Here is a 19105-nt window from a genome sequence, read left to right on the forward strand (position 1 = left end):
TATTTTTTCGTTTTGTTTTTCTAAGATGTCTTGGTTTGATTGTGCGGTAAAGTATATCTGCATTTAGCATAATGTTATGTATGAATATGTGAGTGTATAATGGTATATTATAGTGTTGGTTTAGTACTAGTAGCTAGCTGTAGATATTCACCAATAAAGGTGGATCGAGTAATAACCTAGGTATTCAGGGAGGACTAGTATCCTATAGAATCTACATGATTCAACCCTATACATTCACATCAGAGCTGGTTTATCACGATTCCTGGGTCTTTCAACGACTATAAGAGGGCTCTTCCAGATTTACAGGGTGAGCCAAATTATGCTGGATTTGGCAGTTAAACTTTATGGGCTGAACACTTGCCACCAGTTCTAATTTTCTAATTTCTATATTTTTGCAAACTGTAAATCTCAACTAGGACTATTTAATCTAATAGAATTCTTAGTTTTAAATAATAAAGGTCTACAACACTGAAAACTTCGGTTCATTTGAAGTACCAGACTAACTATAAAGTTGTACAGTAAAGATAAAGACTATAAACGTCAAAATGGTACGGTACAGTACACCAGTACATCTTCTTCTAATGAAAGTAACGTGACGAGTACGACATCAGGTTGAAAATTAGAGTTTATGGCGAGTATTCAGTTCTTTTGATAAATACCTCAGTCAAAAATAAAATATTTTGTACCTTGTGTTTAACTTTAGTTAGTATATATTATTGTTCGCTATGTACTAGCTGTATGCTGATGTTTAGTTAGTATATATTATTGTTCACTATGTACTAGCTGTATGCTGATGTTTAGTTAGTATATATTATTGTTCGCTATGTACTAGCTGTATGCTGATGTGTGCCTTTATGTTTCAAAGTGCAATGGGGGAACAAATGTTTGTGCAGATCTTAAAAATACACAAAATCGTTAAATTCGTTCCTAAATGTCCTGTGAGTTACGATTGAAAAATAATGAAGAAGAAAAGCAGAGGTTGGTTCGAGGTTGCGCGATTTTCTACGATACCGCGTAGTCACTCGTTCAGGTCTCTTTTACCGTCGAAATCTCTGGTGCTGTGTCCGGAAGGAAGAATATCTAGTGTAACCGGGTGATCTGCTCGCGCGCTCTCAGATCTAGAGCCCGTAATCTCCTCGCGCGCTCCTAGATCTAGAGGAGTGGAGCCAGCGCCCAGAAAACTAGAGGAACCGCTGTTTTAGCGGCCCAGGCTCTGCTCGCCGCTAATATTGAAGAAGATCATAGGGATCAGTATGTGATCTACTCTACAGTACATTACAAACCGAGAGATTTTCTGCAGCATCCGTTCACCTCTAGTTCTCTACCATACACCCCCCTCCCGCCTCATCCCTTCGACAACAGCAACCCCTTTGTAAGGAGCCCAGGGACCAGATAAAAGATTGACATTGAAATAGTGAAGAGCTGAAAATCATCAAAATAAACGAGCTTCCAAATTTGGAGTTGGCTTACTTAGTAAACCTTCATCATCACCTGGTGTTGTTATTAGAACAGTTCTGCGAGAGCATGTAGATATACGAATAAATTTACAAGACTTCACTGCTCTTTAAACCAACCTTGTTTGGAGAAGAGAATTCTCTATGACTCTAGGTATCGGAGCAAGTATGTTTTCCACCCCTGGATCAGGATACTTTTCTTCTCAATCCTTCGGAGAACCTAAACTCTCCTCAACCTTCCCGGATAAGGTTAGATAATATTATGTGTTAATATTTAACAGATTCAAATAAAGGAGCTAAATTTAAACGATTTCAAGTCCCACTCACATCTTTAATGGAATTATTTTTCATCGTATTTTTTTTAATTTTTTTTAATGTTTTATTTTGTTTGCCATGTTTGAGGGATTTATTAATTGTAAAATTATTTGTTGCAATTAAAATTATTCTCATCTTAAAAGTTCTCAGCAGTTAATACAGAATATAATTAAGATATTATTACCCAAAGAGACTGAAATAAAAAAGTTTGATTATCTACCCAGGATATGAAACCTAGAAGAAGTGGTGGTTAAATTCATTAATTCATCTCAGACACACTTCACTTAACATAGCTTTAGAACGCTTTCACATCAATTTAAATATGATCAACAGTATTCTACACCGTTCATCATTTCTAATAGCCGTAACAGTTAGAATAAATCCTATCGTTGTTTTCGAACTATCGAAAATTACCAAAGAAAACTCGGATCGCATTTAAAGTTTCGATTTATTAAAATCTCAGAAAACTCAGAAATTTTAAACGGCTCTCAGAAACTTAGATAGAATCTCAGAAACTTAGATAGAATCTCTGAAACTTTGATAGAATCTCTAAAACTTTAGTAGAATCTCTGAAACTTTGATAGAATCTCTAAAACTTTAGTAGAATCTCTGAAACTTTAATAGAATCTCTGAAATCTTGTATGTAGACTCTCAGAAAATATTAAACGACTTATAAAAATTAAATAGACTCTCAGAAACTTTGATGTACTCTCAAAGAACTTTGATAGACTCAGAAAATTTGACAGACTTCCAGAAAACATTGATAGACTCTTAGAAAACTTTTATATACTCTCAAAAACTATGAAAGAAGAAGATCTTAAGACTCTCAGGAACTTTGATAGACTCTCAGAAATGTTGATAGACTTTTAAAAATTTTGATATATTTACAGGAAACTTTGTTAGAATCTGAAAATTATTACATCTCAGAAAACCTTGATAGAATCTCAGAATTATTTAAAACTCCTTTATCGCAATTTTGAAGTAAAAAATCATTGATGGGAATAGATTAAAGGATTTTATTGGAGCATAAACCATCTATATAATCTATATAGTTTAAGAATTTGATATTTGCGGGGGGAAATCATAATTAACCTTTTGCTCAAAAGTCTAAACTGATTTAAAAAATTATGATTTTATGCTATCACCTTTTTTTAAATTAGTGTAATCATTTTTAAGGACTTCTCAAAATTTAAAGATCAAAAAAATATATTAAAAAATGCACTGTGCTAAATTTAATCATAAATCGATAATTATCATTTTGTTTAAAACATCAAATTACACCGTTAAACTTTAAAGTTTCCCACGTTTCGGTATTTTCTAGCGAACGATTTTTGGAAAACCCCCCCACCCCCCTCCTATCAATTTTGTACATGGATCTCACATGTAACACATGGATAAAGTTGGTCATGTGGCCGCAGCACTCGGCCCCCTAGCCTGTCCTTGCCGCAGCGCTCGGCCCTCTAGACTGTCCTAGCCGCAGCGCTCAGTCCAGAAATTGTCTTTGCCTAACCTAAACCTAAATTAATAAATAATAAATAATAATAATTTTTCTGAAAAAAAATTTCCACATACAAAATTGATATGAGAGGGATGGGGGGGGGGGGGTCCAGAAATCGTTCTCTAGGACAGACACCACGTTTCTCCAGATATTTTCTACGTTAAATGAATTTATCCATTTATCAACGTATCATAGATAGATATCGTAGCATTATCTGATAATTTATAATCTATCAATCTATCTATTTGTTTATCTATCGATCTATCTACAACCATTATCTATCAATTTGTAAGATCAGTAGGTCAATATGGAATCATAGTCTAAACTATCCCTGCAGTCTCACAATATATATCTGATTATGTATGTATCTTTCTATCTAATAATCAATGTATATTTTTAAGTGTATACATACTTAATTGAAATTTAGACATTTTAAAGAAGCAAGCTTTAGTTTTCTTTTTATATATTTTTAAACATTGATAACAACGTCACATCTATTCCTGAAAAACCCAGCATAATATTCATCTATATTCTACCACTTCTAGAATATAAATATTTAAGTTTAATTCTTGCAAGTCACTTTTAAAAAGAAGCCACAATCAATTAAATTAATTTTCAAGTAGAAAAAATCATATTTCATTCATTCTTGATTAGTAAAAGCTATTAAGGGTACCATGGGATCGTAAAAATAAGAATTACGTCTACAGTTCTTTTAAATTTAAATCATTTCCAGGTCGATCAGATTGACCCCCTACAGAACCAGCTGTGCCGTGTATGCGAAGAACCTGCGGCAGGATTCCATTTTGGAGCTTTCACCTGCGAGGGATGTAAATCCTTCTTCGGAAGAACATGTAACAATCAATCTGTTATTCAGGTAATTTTTTCTTCTAAAATGTTGGTCCTAATTTTGCATAAATGGGTTATTTTGCATTTTTTGTGCGGCAAATAATTTTAATCAGGCTTTATGCTAACATTTTGAATTTATTTCCTGATAAATATTTTGGAAATGTCTTTTCCTTGTTCTACTAGAACCCCTCCCCCCCCCCCCCCCCCCCCCCGTCTGAAAATTACAACCTCTTGTGATTAGACTGTTCCAAGATAGCTTTGGTTCATATAAATAATTAGTCACGGGAAGTTGATATTTTTCTAAAGAGAAGGGGGGGGGGTCCAATGTCTATGGCCCATTTAATAAGAAATCACCATAGTCTGTTATGTTTAGGAATGTAAGAACAGCTACAGGTGTGTAGTGGATAAGAAGAACAGGACGGCATGCAAGGCATGTCGGCTCAGGAAGTGTCTCATGGTCGGCATGTCAAAGTCTGGATCAAGGTGTGTTCTTTTACTTTAACAATTACACTTTTTAGCTCCTAATTCAGGATATTTACATTCCTTTTGAAAATATATTCTAAAATATTTCTAATGTTTATTTTTTAAAATATCTGAAAATGTCAATCAATAAATATCTTGATTACCCAGCTGTCATGTTCAGGTATGGTCGGAGATCCAACTGGTTTAAAATCCATTGTTTGATGCAACAAAATATGGGAAAATCAGGATCCATCTCCCACCCTCCTCCTCCTCCCCCTCCCCGCCTACCCTCCCCTCCGAACCATATTGCTGAACGGTCCCTGCCCCCAACCATCTCCTGGCCCCCCACATCCAGCCCTCTCCTGTCTCCGATAAAGACGGAGATATCTCGACCCTCCCGGAGCCCGTCTCCTCTCCATATCTCCTTGAACTCTGATAAGTCTAGTCCAAGTCCTATATCTAGTTTATCTCCGAGGAAGATATCTGATATATCTCCACGGAGTGATTATCCATTCCCACTTATCCCAACCCCCACCAGCCTTCCAGCGCTATACGGTTTCCCTCCTCCCCTTCCCTTCCTCTCATCCCACCCCTTCCCCTTCTACAGACTCTCCCCTCTTCTAGCAGGAAACCCCTTCCTTGCTAACTCTCTCCTGTTCTCAATGGCCGGACAAAAATCACCTCCTGAAATTCAAAAGGAGAAGGAACAGTCTCATTTAGATCTCCTAAAGGAGCATCAAACCCTGCTGGAAACGTATGCTGCTCTGAAAAAGCAGCCAGGACTGCTTGGTTTCTCCGGGTACCGTCCAGAGCACAGTGTGGATAACCTGATATCCCGGAGTGAGGTTGAGACTAAGGTTGAGCGGAGAGGAGTAAGTGGTGAGACTCCTATGGATCTGACAGTCAGGATGGACAAGAAGAGTGAAGAGTCGAGACAAGAAAGGGTTTGAATGAATGTGAATCCACGGGATACAAGCATGCTACCACTTCTAGCTCAGATTAGAAAACAGAAACACTACCGAACCTATTCATAGTAAATATAGCGGAACGAAATTACCTCCACCCCCTTCCCCATCCACATATAAGCGTTACAGATTTAGTTCTCTGTGATGAATAGTCCCCCCCCACACACACACACTCAAACATAACCCTTTTTAACCCTCACCCCCTTATCAACACTATCCGTTTAGCCCCCTATAGTATAAAGAGTGTCATTGTCGAGTCAAAATGGAATCTAGTGAAAAATAAAACTGTTTAAATGGTGCCTGTTATACATATGTTATTTGTTTTGTTTAGTAATCAATCCAAAAAGTAGGAATCGACATTAATTCCTATTTACCAATTCCTATTCCTATTCCTATTTACCAATGCCCCTTTTCAAATGTTTCTAAAAAGAACCCCTACATGTTTACAAATGAAAATATGAATAAAAATAATTGTTTTCTACAAAATAAAGATTCCGGTATTATAAAAAGAAATTCAAAAGTTTTGATATTCCCCCCCCCCCATTCTCTTATTCCTGCGCCGTTGTATGCAGTTATCCTACAGGGTGACCTTATATTATGTTTATGTTATATACAAAGAAACACCCTGTCAATGTTTTCCCTGTGATTATGAATTCTTCTGTTAATTCGTTAATTGTGATTAGTGTAGTTTAATTCTAGTGTAACTTTTTAATATTTATATTTATATTTAGAATTCATCTTTTTAAATAAATAGTTTATACCTGTACTAGGTTGCAAGCCAAGGCTAGATAAATGCATGCAAAGAATTTTTATAAGTTTGAAATGTTTAAACATGAAAGCAGATATGTGTTAAATAGATGCAAATGCATTTTAGGAAGGGTTTAGAGGCTGCAGCACAATTTTCAAGACTGGGTCCACTTTAAATTGTCGTAACAACTTGGTTTCTAGATTTTTATCTTACCAACTCACTTTACCTTTTTATGTAAGTTTAAAAGGTGATAAGGTTAACCTCGATTTTTGGATGAGAGCTTGGCACTATGTGGCCGGATATTGTTGTTAATCGCTTCAGTTTGTTTCTTTAAACTTTTAATAAAACTTACAAGATTTCAAAACTGTATTGTGTTAAAGTTGGCTTTTATAAAATCGTTTTGGTTCGTTTTTTGCACATATTCTCTGTAAAGGTCAAAATTTGGCAAAATATAAGAAATAACAATGTTTAAACAAAAACATTCTTAAAACATTTTGGTTTCTTACACTTTTCCAAAGTTTGCCCCTGAACGAACCAACAATTTCACGTCAACAAAATAATAAGAATATGAAAACGAGATTTAAGAGACTTTAGTTGAAATCGTCATACTTTTTCTCTGATAATTGATCGTTTTCAATTCGGGTTCTCTTGAATGTTTATGCAGCAGACATAAAGAAGGAAATTAGGATAACAGTCATCTTTTGAAGAAGGAAAACAACAATATCTTCATCATTATATATCTATCATAAATATATTTCTATCATAAAAAGATAATATTGTCACCGGTTTTTGAGACTTTCCCACAGGCATTTTCCCCAGTGTAACTTCCCAAGTGGCAACTTCCCAAATGTGCAATTTCCCAAGCGGCAACTTTCCAAAGGTTATGTTAGGCCTTCTAAGACGCCGTATGCTGCAGCCTGCAATGGGGGCCGAGCGCTGCGTCTAGGATAGGATAGGTGGCCTGGCGCCGCGGCTAGAACAGGCAGGGGGGAGGCCGAGTGCTGCGGCTAGGACAGAATTTGAAAGTTGCCTCAAGGAAAATTGCACATTTAGGAAGTTGTCATTTGGGAAAATGCCCTTGGGAAGTTGCCACTTGGGAACAATCCTTTGGAAAAGTACCTAACATCTTGTGAATCACTTGGAGTCGACTTCAGTCATTAAATTTCTAAATATATTACGAAATTATTATATTATATATATATATTATAGTATATATACATATATATATATTATATTATATTTATATATTATATTAAAATATTACGAAAGATGACAACAGATTCATTACAAGGATGTAGAAGTGTAAAAAGTGTACACACAGATCCAGGATCCAAGTTGCATCAATTTTCAAGACTGGGTCAGCGTTTAGGTGTCACAACGCCTTGGCCTAGGATTTTTCCTCACAAACTCACTTATACTTTTTTGTATCCCAAGAGATGTAGATTTTGTATTATTAAAGCAATTATTTTTAGCTTTTTTTAACAAGTAATTAACAAAATTCTCATGATTATTGCATGAGAGCGTGCAACTTTTGAACAACTGTGATGTACATTTGATGTAGTCGTATTCTCCGCACCTCTGATGTATTATATGTAATGTTGTATGAATGCTTCCATTGTGCGAGGAGATCAAGGTTTTTATTCAACCTGGAAAAGTTTCTTATGGTTGGAGGAAAATTTGTATTGTGCTTTTTACTGCATACAAGGAACGTGCGTGCACTATTTTAAGTATCTTTAAATAAATAAACAGCTTTGGTCAAAATATGTATTGTGTAAACTTATTATTAGGGGTATTTATTTTAAAGAATTACCCCCCCCACCCACCCCCAACTAGTCGTTGGGGAAATTTTTTTGAAGCTTAGTGGAAAATGTGACCTTCACTGTAGGCTTTAAAACTCTTTTTTTTTTATGATAAAACAATTTGTTCGCCATTTTTTGCTTATTTTTTCTAAGAAAGGTAAGAAAATAACAGATGTTTAGGAAGCAATGATCAGGTATAGAAATGAGAAATGGGATAAGTAAGGGAGAAAACAAGAAGTGAAAAGGCTAAGATGAAATAAAAACGGTCGGGGAGAGTGAATCATAGAAGGAAGGAAGGATACACACAGAATTAAAAAAGAAGAGTTGGATGCAAAACGGACAGGAATCTGAATCAGGTTTGGGATAAATGGAAGAGAGTTTTAGGGTGAATGGGAAGGGGGTTTGGGGTAAATAGAAGAAGGGTTGGGGAAATTGAAGTGGGGTAGGTGAAATAGAAGAGGGGTTGAGAGAAATTGAAGAAGGATTTAGGTAAATGGAGAGCTTAGGGTAAATGGAAGAGGGGTTGGGGTAAATGGAAGAGGGGTTGGGGTAAATGGAAGAGGGCTCGTGGTAAATAGAAGAAAGTTTGGGGTAAATGGAAGAGGGTCTAGGGTAAATGGAAGAGAGTTTAGGGTAAATTGAAGGAGGTTCGGGGTAAATTGAAGAGGGGTTGGGGTAAATGGTAGAGGGTTTAGGGTATATTGAAAAGGGGTTGGGGTAAATGGAAGAGGGTCTAGAGTAAATGGACGAGGGTTTGTGGTAAATGGAAGAGAGTTTAGGGTAAATGGAAGAGTGTTTGCGGTAAATGAAAGAGGGTTTAGGGTAAATTCAAGAGGGGTTGGGATAAATGGAAGAGGGCTCGTGGTAAATAGAAGGAAGTTCGGGGTAAATGGAAGAGGGTTTGGGGTAAATGGAAGAGGGTCTAGGTTAAATGGAAGAGGATTTGTGATAAATGGAAGAGGGTGAGGGTAATTGGAAGAGGATTTGGGGTAAATGGAAGAGGGGTTTTGGTAAGTGGAAGAGGGTCTAGGGTAAATGGAAGAGGGCTTGGGGGAATTTGAAGAGGAGTTGGGGTAAACAGAAGGAGGTTCGGGGTAAATTGAAGAGGGGAAGAAAATATACGAGAAGAAAAATGAAAAAACAGCGGAAGTGTAAACTAAATGGGAAGGGAGAGGGAAGAAAATGTTATTTAGGCTTTAAACCAGAGAAATAGGAAATACAGAGCACAGAAGAAATAACACAAACTTAACCAAAGAAGAAGAAATGGAAAGAGGGGAACAAGAAAAAGGGGGTATAAGGGGAAAGGGTTGAAGGAAAGAGTGGGAGGGGGGAGATAAGGGAGGGGGGAGAGGTGAGAATGTTTGGCAGAGTGCATTACTCATGAATTTTACTGGTTAAATGTTTACGATGTTGTTTTCTTCTTCGTTAAATTCTCTTGAAACATATTCGGCAAAAATTGTCGGTATTCTACTCTTTACTCCACTATTTAAAGGACTGTGCACAATATTTAATTTTTTAGATTTGCAAAATGATGATTTTGATTTTATTAATTTGAGTTCTTTATCGTTTATGCATGAATCAAACTTCTTATTTTTATTAATTAATATGTTGTTAATGAATTTTTAATCCTTACATACAGAATTGAGAAAAACTCCTTTTGAAATTTGAGAGCAGTCCTGTTAGAAGAAAAACTAATATGACTCTTTACTGAGTATCTAGTATCCCCTTTAATAAACGAAGTTTGTATTTAAAAAGTTTAAAGAAGTAAAGACCAAGTAAATAAATAATACACTTCGGCTCCGTTTATTAGCGGTTTAAACTATGTATTAGTAAAACTAGTGGATAATACCGTATTATAAGTAATTCCTAAATAATATGTATGTATCCAAGGTATAATGCAAGGAAAGCTAATTGCAGTTGCGTATACTCTGCGTACATATTGCAACCAGTTCTCTCTAGGCGGAGTTTGTAAACAAGAAAAGTGTTCATTTAGTATCCGAGGAGGATAAAAGCATTAAATTTTGAAAAATTTTGATAATTCACATAATAGTTTTCTATGACCAGAATATTTAATTGATTTTTAATGTGAAAGATGGATCCCATGTCAGGCTATGACATTCGCTTTGTCTTTACATTACCGCCCGGAGACAGTACACTGCAGTACAAATGATGCGTACACCTCTGAAATAACTTTCCATGCATTATAACCTGGTATGTATCTAAGTACTCTGTGCTCTTTGAACTGGTGTTATAATGTCCGGGTTTGGGTTAAGTGCACGTAAATCTAACACACAACTAGCTAAAGCTACGTCACTGAAAACTACGGTACATTTGAAGTACAGGATAGACTTTTATGCAGAGCTAACCATACAGTATGCACATACAGACACTAGGCGACAGAACAGGACAGTTTACAAAATAAATCATCTCCTTCTCGTGTAATTATAAACTCAGTCCCTTAAAGTAAAAAAAACAAGGTGTCATGAAACTTTTAAATTCAATTGACAAACAAAAATGTTTGAATTAAAAAGTCCAAAAACTCCACATTTTGTTTGCTTGTAAAAACAAGCTCGAAAGTCGAAAGTTATGGCTTATTGATCATGCATGTGATTGTGAAATTATAGTCAGGTTGTTAAAGAAATTATAGTATGTCAGGTTGTTAAAGAAATTATAGTATGTCAGGTTGTTAAAGAAATTATAGTATGTCATGTTGTTAAAGAGATTATGAGAATGTGATTGTGAAATTATTGTATGTCAGGTTGTTAAAGAAATTATGAGAATGTTAAAAGCGCATGCTTGCTCTGTATGTCAGATCTAAGTGTCTGTCGAAAGTGTAAATTATTAAATATTGTATATTAGGGGATTAAGTATGTCGAGGAATGTCGAATAATGTCATTGTATCTAGGTCCTCATACCCCCCCCCCCTTTAAATTCCGTAATTGTGCCTTAGATAAATATATGCGTGTGTACTGTATATGCGTGTTTGAGTGCAGTTTGCGTATGTTTATGAGTTTAGGTTTACGATGTTGCTTTGATCTTCGTTAAACTTTCTGACGTTAAACTCTAGCAAGACGATATTCATGGTTCCCAGCTTCACAGACAGAAGATATATGGACATTATGCATCAAGCATTATATGTCCTTAACATCAGTTCAAAGAATACATAGTTATTTCTACGCAAGCTTAGGAATTTATAAATACATTGATGCTGGAAAAGAAAAAAATAATAGAATTTGAAAATCAAATCTAATTATTTCTAAATGACACGACTTGTATTGCTTAAGCGATAAAATAAAGTGAATGAGCATCAAAGTCCAAAAGGTGGAACAATATAAACAATAGTATATAGAAGTGCACACAATCTATATATATATAAATTAAATTTGCTTTCTTATATGTCGTCTGTTTGTCAAAACGGCTGAACCGAACGGCAAAAATAATAACCCTTTGGAAGGTTCATGACTGGTAAAAATTGAAAAAATTTCGACATATAAGTTTTTTGAAATCCACCAATTTTAACAGAAATATTAAATAAAATGTTAGTTTATTTAATTAAAATAAGAAAAGTGGCGTCTTAAAAATAAATAGATAAAAGATAAAATCGTTGCTGGAAAAGGGCACAAAAAGCCATAAAATCTTAGTACATAATATTTAGTGAGGAAAATAACACCGTTCTTCATATCAAGTATGCAGCCAACATATTATGCATTTATTTTCCATTATGGAAATTTACCCCNCCCAACATATCTTCTTCATTCCTATCTATATTAAAGTGAACATTAAACTCTGCATATTCCAGAATATTTTGCAGTTTATACAGTTTGCTAAATGTCAGAAACCCAGTAGGCTTCTGCAAACACTAGTTTTGCACACAAAGAATGGTAAGACTTGGTAAACTACTCGTATTTAGTATTTAGCCAGGAGTTAAAGGGACTGTTCACATAATTTCAAGCAACTCTCCATTTACAGAGTGACATGCCCGATTCACAATGGTACCGTTTAGACCTCTATTTCAGTGACAATGTTTAGAATTCTAACAATTTCCTTCATTGTGTCTGTTGCAAAAATCCACGAGCCACTTTTATGGAAAAACACAAAAATATTCAATGATTGGAGATGATGTTGATCAAACAAAAGTTAGCGTTCTAGAGAAGGTTTGGGACCACGGAAGAAGTTTACGTGAAGTACGAGAATCTAAATACATCAGAGATTTTATGACTGAACTCAAAGGAATGAACAAAAAAAATAGTTTTATTTAATTGTTAACTGTAATTCAGTATGTTTTTAAAAAAAGAGTTTTTGATGTCCAATTCTTTAAAAGGTTTTAAATACCCCTCCTTAAACAAGCCGATCCCCCCCCCCTCCCCCTCCCCCGACTCAAGCAAAAGTTCGTTAATTAGATCGGTCCCCACCCCAACTCTATATTCACACATCTACACAGTTTGTTTTTAGTCTTTGTGAAGAAACAATCTCAAGGAATAATAATTGTCTTAAAACATTTTTTTAGAAAGTGAATATTTGCAAATTATCTTTTTTCCATCTCATAATCTGAGTTCTTTTCCCTTATGTCCATTTGACAGCCCAAATTTTTATTTTGAATAATCTTTTTGTTTGTTTATTTTCTTGTGATTTTTACATTTTTTTATTTTTTTTTATCGATTTTGATGTTTATTATATCGTTAGAACTGACGAGGGTCAACCCAGACCGAAATATATTTTCAATAAATGTGGAACTAACATCTACTTTTTTACTCTACAGAAGTTTGGTCCATCACCATCACTGAATTTTAAATTTAAAAGATATTACTGTGAATCTGAATACAGAATGAAAGGGTACTTTCCCTTTAATCTACAGAGAACGGTTTGATCAATTTACACTGTTTGCATTTAAGCTTAGGGTTGGGCATTTATTTCTAACACGTTCATTTCTTTTTAGATTAAAATAGATTTAGGACAATTTAAATCCTATCAGCTGATTACTTTTTTTCCTGTCCGCAATATTCTTGTTTTTCTGCAAACTGCTTGTGTTCCTGTCAGCTGCATTCTTGTGTTCCTATCAGCTGTATTATTGTGTTCCTGTCAACTGTATTCTTGTATTCTTGTGTTTCTGTCAGCTGTATTCTTGTAGTCTTGTGTTTTTGTCATCTGTATTTTTGTATTCCTATCACCTGTGTTTAATTGCATACTGTCAGCTGTATTTTTGTATTCTTGTGTTCCTGTCAGATTTTTTTGTGTCCCTGTCAGCTGTATTCATGTGTTCCTGTCAGCTGTATTCTTGTGTTCCTGTCAGCTATATTCTTGTTTTCCTGTCAACAGTATTCGTGTGTTCCATTTAGCTGTATTCTTGTATTCGTGTCAGATGTCGCCTGTATTATTGTGTTCCTGTCAGCGGTATTCTTGTGTTCCTGTCAGCTGTATTCTTGTGTTTCTGTCACTGTATTCTTGTGTTCCTGTCAGCAAAATTCTTGTGTTCCTGTCATCTATACTCTTGTGTTCCTGTCAGCTGTGTTCATGTGTTTTGTATTTAGAGGTTGACAGGATAAGAGAGTTAAGACGTGAGTGTCCAAGGAGAATTGTTTAGGAATTAGATGATAAATGTTCTGTCCACTCCATACCCCCTACAAGTGTGGTTTAGCACCAGGATAAAATGGCGCAATTTTATCTTTTTAAAACAAACTAAAATTTCCTCCGCGTGCAGTGGTGGAATTCTTAAACTTAATTAATCATATCACCACAGTCATTTTTACAAGGGTAACTTCGTAGCGTTTACTGTACAAAGGAAATATTTACAACCATGGACTGTTCATGATAAACAGGTTGTATCACTCCTATCTAAACTGAAGAAATTCACGCAAAATTAATACTGTGACCTCGTAGCTCACTTAGCTTTGATTTAACGCCCATGTATGGACGAGCAAATTTAATTCATCACATGTTTTTCTTCTCAATATGAAATCTAATTCAAATTTTACTCTGAAATTTGCTTAAATTTGTTGGACAAACCCTAAATATTTTAAAAGAATGAAAATAAATTATAAAATTATTATTTTCATGTGTTTCGGGACTCCCAGTATATAATTCGTTAACTGAGTTTGAGATATCTTAATACTTTGTTAAGGATGGTCTGAGATGACACAAAGATGAGTGATGAACAGTTTTATCAAGAGTTAGTTATCATGACAAAAAATGTCTTTGTATGAGGACTGTCCCAGCATGTTTACTGGATTATCCGCCGCAAAAACCGCGCAAATCTGCAAAAACAGAAAACAGAAAATCCACAAAAACCATAAATAATCCGGGCCTGGGAATCTTTTGACTCCACTTAACATTTGACTGCTCCGCGGCCGTCATGTGGTTGGAAAATTTCAAATGTTTTGGTTGGTTGGCTTCCAATGGTTTAGGTTCTATGGTATTGATGTCACTGAGATATTTCATATGGGAAAGATGAAGGATGTTGTATATAGTGGTTCTTTAACTAGAAACATTAACAGACTGGAATTAATAAATTAAAATATTAAAGGGGTGGATCAGGAATTTTACTAAGGGATGTCGGAAAAATATTTTTCGTCCTAAACAGAATTTTATTTTATAAAGAATATTCAGTCTCAAATAGAAAACAACGTTTAGATGATACAATTGTATTTCAATTATCATTTTCGAACAGTGGTACCCAGAAAACAGTGGAATGATTGTTTTCTTCATTTTATTTGATTATGAGATGAAGGTGAGAATTTTTTCAATGCCAGAAATCAAAAATGTTATGCTATGAATCTCGAGATCAATCATTGATCTCCATGTTGTGCAGACCTACGGATTTATTAAATTCCCCCTTAATCCCGTGGTGGTCATAAACACAAGATATTAGTAATTAATAGATTAAGCATTTATCCTCAAATTCAATTTTGACCACATTGGATGTTAAGACCAAGTGTTCAAGATTGACGATAATTCACACAAAAGTTCCAATCTCTGTACATTTTGAGAAATCAATCCATAATTTTATGGTGACCACTGTATAAACGAAAAGATTTTCCCAAGTAACAAATCATCGGAAAGCCCTCCCTGGACTCTGTGTTAACAGGCAAGAATTAGAAAATGAAATAACAAAAAAAGCATGGTATAAACAGTCAAGCGAAATATGAAATTCTACTTTTTTATATATATGGCATCGTTTGTTGGTACACAGACACTCTCTAAATAAATGGTGTGATTAGTGGATAAAACGAATTAATTTTCCACTTGGTTTCACAATCACATCTTAAAGATGTAGAGTGTAAAAAGTCTCAAAGGTGAAGAAATATAGTTTGTAACTGTCAAAATATTTATTTTTATTATTGTTCTTTTTATTATTATATAATCTTACCATTATTCTTATTCTTCTTGTTACTCTTATTATTTCTTTTTATCTATATATAAATTTGGCTTGTCTGGGTGTTTGTTTGTTTGTTTGTTTGTATCCAATAAACGTCAAAACGGCTGAACCGATCTGGCCCAAATTTTTTGTGGGACATTACGTGACCATAGGGAAGGTTTATGAATGATAAAAAAAAAATTTTAAAAATGTGTTTTAAAGGTTTTTAATTATGTAAAAAAAATTAAATTCTTGAAAATCCGCGATTTTTTTTTAAAAATCCGCAAAAAAATTTTCTTTTTTTAAATGTGAACAAAAAAAACATGTTCACAATTTGAATAGAAGATGGGCGCGAAGCGCCCTAAAAGCCTAGAAAGGAGGGCGCAGAGCGCCTTGAATTTCTAGTATTTTATATTTTTCCTCCTCATTCTTCAGAACCTCTAAACTTTTGAATTTCTAAACTATTTAACTATTTTATATTTTTCCTCCTCATTCTCCAGAACCTCTAAACTTTTGAATTTCTAGACTATAAACCATCTCAACTATTGAACTTCTAAACTTTTGAACTTCTAAACTAATAACCTTCTCAACTATTGAACTTCTAAAATATAACTTCAGAACTTTATGAGTTTCAAAATTCTAGATTTTTTATTTCTTAAAGTTTGTATCCAAAAAATTCCACAAAAATATTGGGCTGCACTGCCGCCTTCTCAAACTTAAGTAGTTCACACCCCCCATTCCTTCACAACCTCGAGTTCACACACACACCCATCCCCTCACCACCACCTCAACACCTCAATTTCAACCCTNCAGTACAGTACAGTACAGTACAGTACAGTACAGTACAGTACAGTACAGTACAGTACAGTACAGTACAGTACAGTACAGTACAGTACAGTACAGTACAGTACAGTACAGTACAGTACAGTACAGTACAGTACAGTACAGTACAGTACAGTACAGTACAGTACAGTACAGTACAGTACAGTACAGTACAGTACAGTACAGTACAGTACAGTACAGTACAGTACAGTACAGTACAGTACAGTACAGTACAGTACAGTACAATACAGTACAGTACAGTTCAGTGCAGTACAGTATAGTACAGTGCATTACAATACAGTACATACAGTACAGAACAGTACATACAGTACAGTACAGTACATACAGTACAGTAAGTACATACAGTACAGTACAGTACAGTACATACAGTACAGTACAGTACATACAGTACATTACAGTACATACAGTACAGTACAGTATATATAGTACAGTACAGTACATACAGTACAGTGCAGTACAGTACAGTAAAGTACTGAAGTGAAGTACAGTATGCAGTGCAGTACAGTACAGTGCAGTGCGATACAGTGCAGTGTAGTACAGGATAGTAATAACTAAAATAAAGCGGAATGATAATTGTCGACATTGCTTTTTATTTTTCATTTTAATTCCGTCATGTTATTTTTTTTTAACTGTAACTGTTATTTATCTGAAAATCAATGGCGCAATTTCTTTAAAGAAAACCAAGACGACAATCAATTACCTTTTTTTCCGTACAAGGCAGAAAGCATTAAAATAATATTGAAAAAGAGACAGTAAAACATCCTGTAACAAACCTTAAATAAGAGTAAAAGTATATGATGAGAGCTTGAATTAGAGTTGAATCGATAAGAATAGAAAATATCAAAGCAGAATAGAAATAGAAAAGGACAGAATATAATAGAGATGAATAGAAAATGATAGAATATCAAGATATTCTAAATTTTCACGTTCTTATTCGGTATCCTGGGGTCTCCGTGTCCAATATGTAAACTCATTGTGACTATTCGAAATCCAATGGGGGGAGGGAGGGGGGAATATGTTAATGCCAGAATAGTCATGGGGCACCAGAATACCAGAATATCTAGGGGCACCAGAATACCAGAATATCTAGGGGCACCAGAATACCAGAATATCTAGGGGCACCAGAATACCAGAATAGCTAGGGGCACCAGAATACCAGAATATCTAAAGGCACTGAAAATATCAGAATGCCCAGTAAATTCCAAGGGGGCTTAAGTCACCAGAAATATTGGGGTAAAGATAAATACCAAACAAAAACTTTCTTTAAAAAGTTTATTGCAGTGAAAATGCCTAAAGAAAAAAAACTGCATGCATGATATGTATTGCAGTAAAGATGGACAGTTTAAACATTGAAGACATGATCTTTAAATACTAAAAACACCAGAAATCCAGAATTAAGAGTAAGAAAATATAAAGAAATACCAGAACTAGAAGAAAAAACTCGCCTAAACATAGAATTTCATATTTCCTATTTGTTAGCAACATGATGTCGTAAACCTTTGATATTTCAAACAATGATATCTGTTAGACAACATAGTAAAAGGCGGGGGGGGGTCATAGAAATAGGGTAGGATCCAAGAAGAGGAAGGGGAGATGGGTCAGAAAAGAGGGAGGGAGGAGGGGCCCAAGAAGAGTGGGAGGAATGGGGTCCAACTTCCAAGTGAGAGGGAAGCCACCTTAAATTCTCGCTATAAATCCCATTTTCTAAACTATTATCATCCCATTCCTCTTCTTACATTTCAAGATGGCTGACCGATAACAAGGATAAGATTCCCTTCCTGCCTTCTCAGTTCTTCAATTTTTCTCCATTTTCTGCACTTTTTTGCATCTTAGTATATCCTTTGCAAGGGTGCAACATTCTCTGCAGTTTTTAAACCTTGCAAATGTGTGCATATTGCAAACTAAATAATGCTAAGATTAGCAGAAGAAAACGAAACATGAGACGTATTAATAACATTAGACACAGGTTTGATAAAGCGGCAAGATGGGAAATTTATATCACGTAATTATACGGAAAATATGTCAAGATTTATTTCAGACTAAGGACGCCATAAAAAGTTATTTGTACTTTTTTCTTTTTTCCCTTCAGTCAAGCAAAAGATAGGTTTTTTAATCATTAATTTTTTTAAAATTATTTTTTATTTCTTCTCTTTCTATTTTAATGATCAGTTCAAAGTTTTTCTGAATTATAAGAAATCGCTAACTTATGGAATAAAGCATTTAAATTTGTTAAAAAATCGTGCACAGCTTAACATCTTGGCAACGTCATTAATTTACCTACATCTTGTAGGAGCAATGATCATGAGAAAACAAATAAATATATGATGGACGACATTTAACTATCTGAAGTTTGCTCTCAGCTTGGTCATTATGATTTATGTTTTAATAATAGAGATATTTTCTTATCAACTATAAACCTTAATCAGCGAAATCAGCTGGATAATGTTATCACACGAGGTTAAACGGTACACATTTAGAGCAGTACAGTACAGTACATTACTGTACAGTACATTACTGTACAGAACATTACAGTATAGTACAGTACAGTACATTACTGTACTGTACAGTACTGTACAGTACAGTACTGTACAGTACAATACAGTACAGTACAGTACAGTACAGTACAGTACAGTACAGTACAGTACAGTACAGTACAGTACAGTACAGTACAGTACAGTACAGTACAGTACAGTACAGTACAGTACAGTACAGTACAGTACAGTACAGTACAGTACAGTACAGTACAGTACAGTACAGTACAGTACAGTACAGTACAGTACAGTACAGTACAGTACAGTACAGTACAGTACAGTACAGTACAGTA

General features: G+C 34.8%; 1 protein-coding gene across 1 annotated transcript; it reads left to right on the plus strand.

The window, feature by feature from the left end:
• The first annotated feature begins 1211 nt into the window (after positions 1-1211).
• Positions 1212-5974, plus strand: LOC111697265 (nuclear receptor ROR-alpha). Its single transcript, XM_023467194.1, has 4 exons — positions 1212-1703; positions 4001-4141; positions 4487-4596; positions 4757-5974. The coding sequence occupies exons 1-4, from the start codon at positions 1599-1601 to the stop codon at positions 5523-5525; spliced, it is 1125 nt and encodes a 374-aa protein (XP_023322962.1). The 5' UTR covers positions 1212-1598; the 3' UTR covers positions 5526-5974.
• The last annotated feature ends 13131 nt before the right edge of the window (positions 5975-19105 follow it).

This window comes from Eurytemora carolleeae, unplaced genomic scaffold (genome assembly GCF_000591075.1).
Source record: "Eurytemora carolleeae unplaced genomic scaffold, Eaff_2.0 scaffold48, whole genome shotgun sequence".
In the NCBI taxonomy this organism is placed as follows: domain Eukaryota; kingdom Metazoa; phylum Arthropoda; class Copepoda; order Calanoida; family Temoridae; genus Eurytemora; species Eurytemora carolleeae.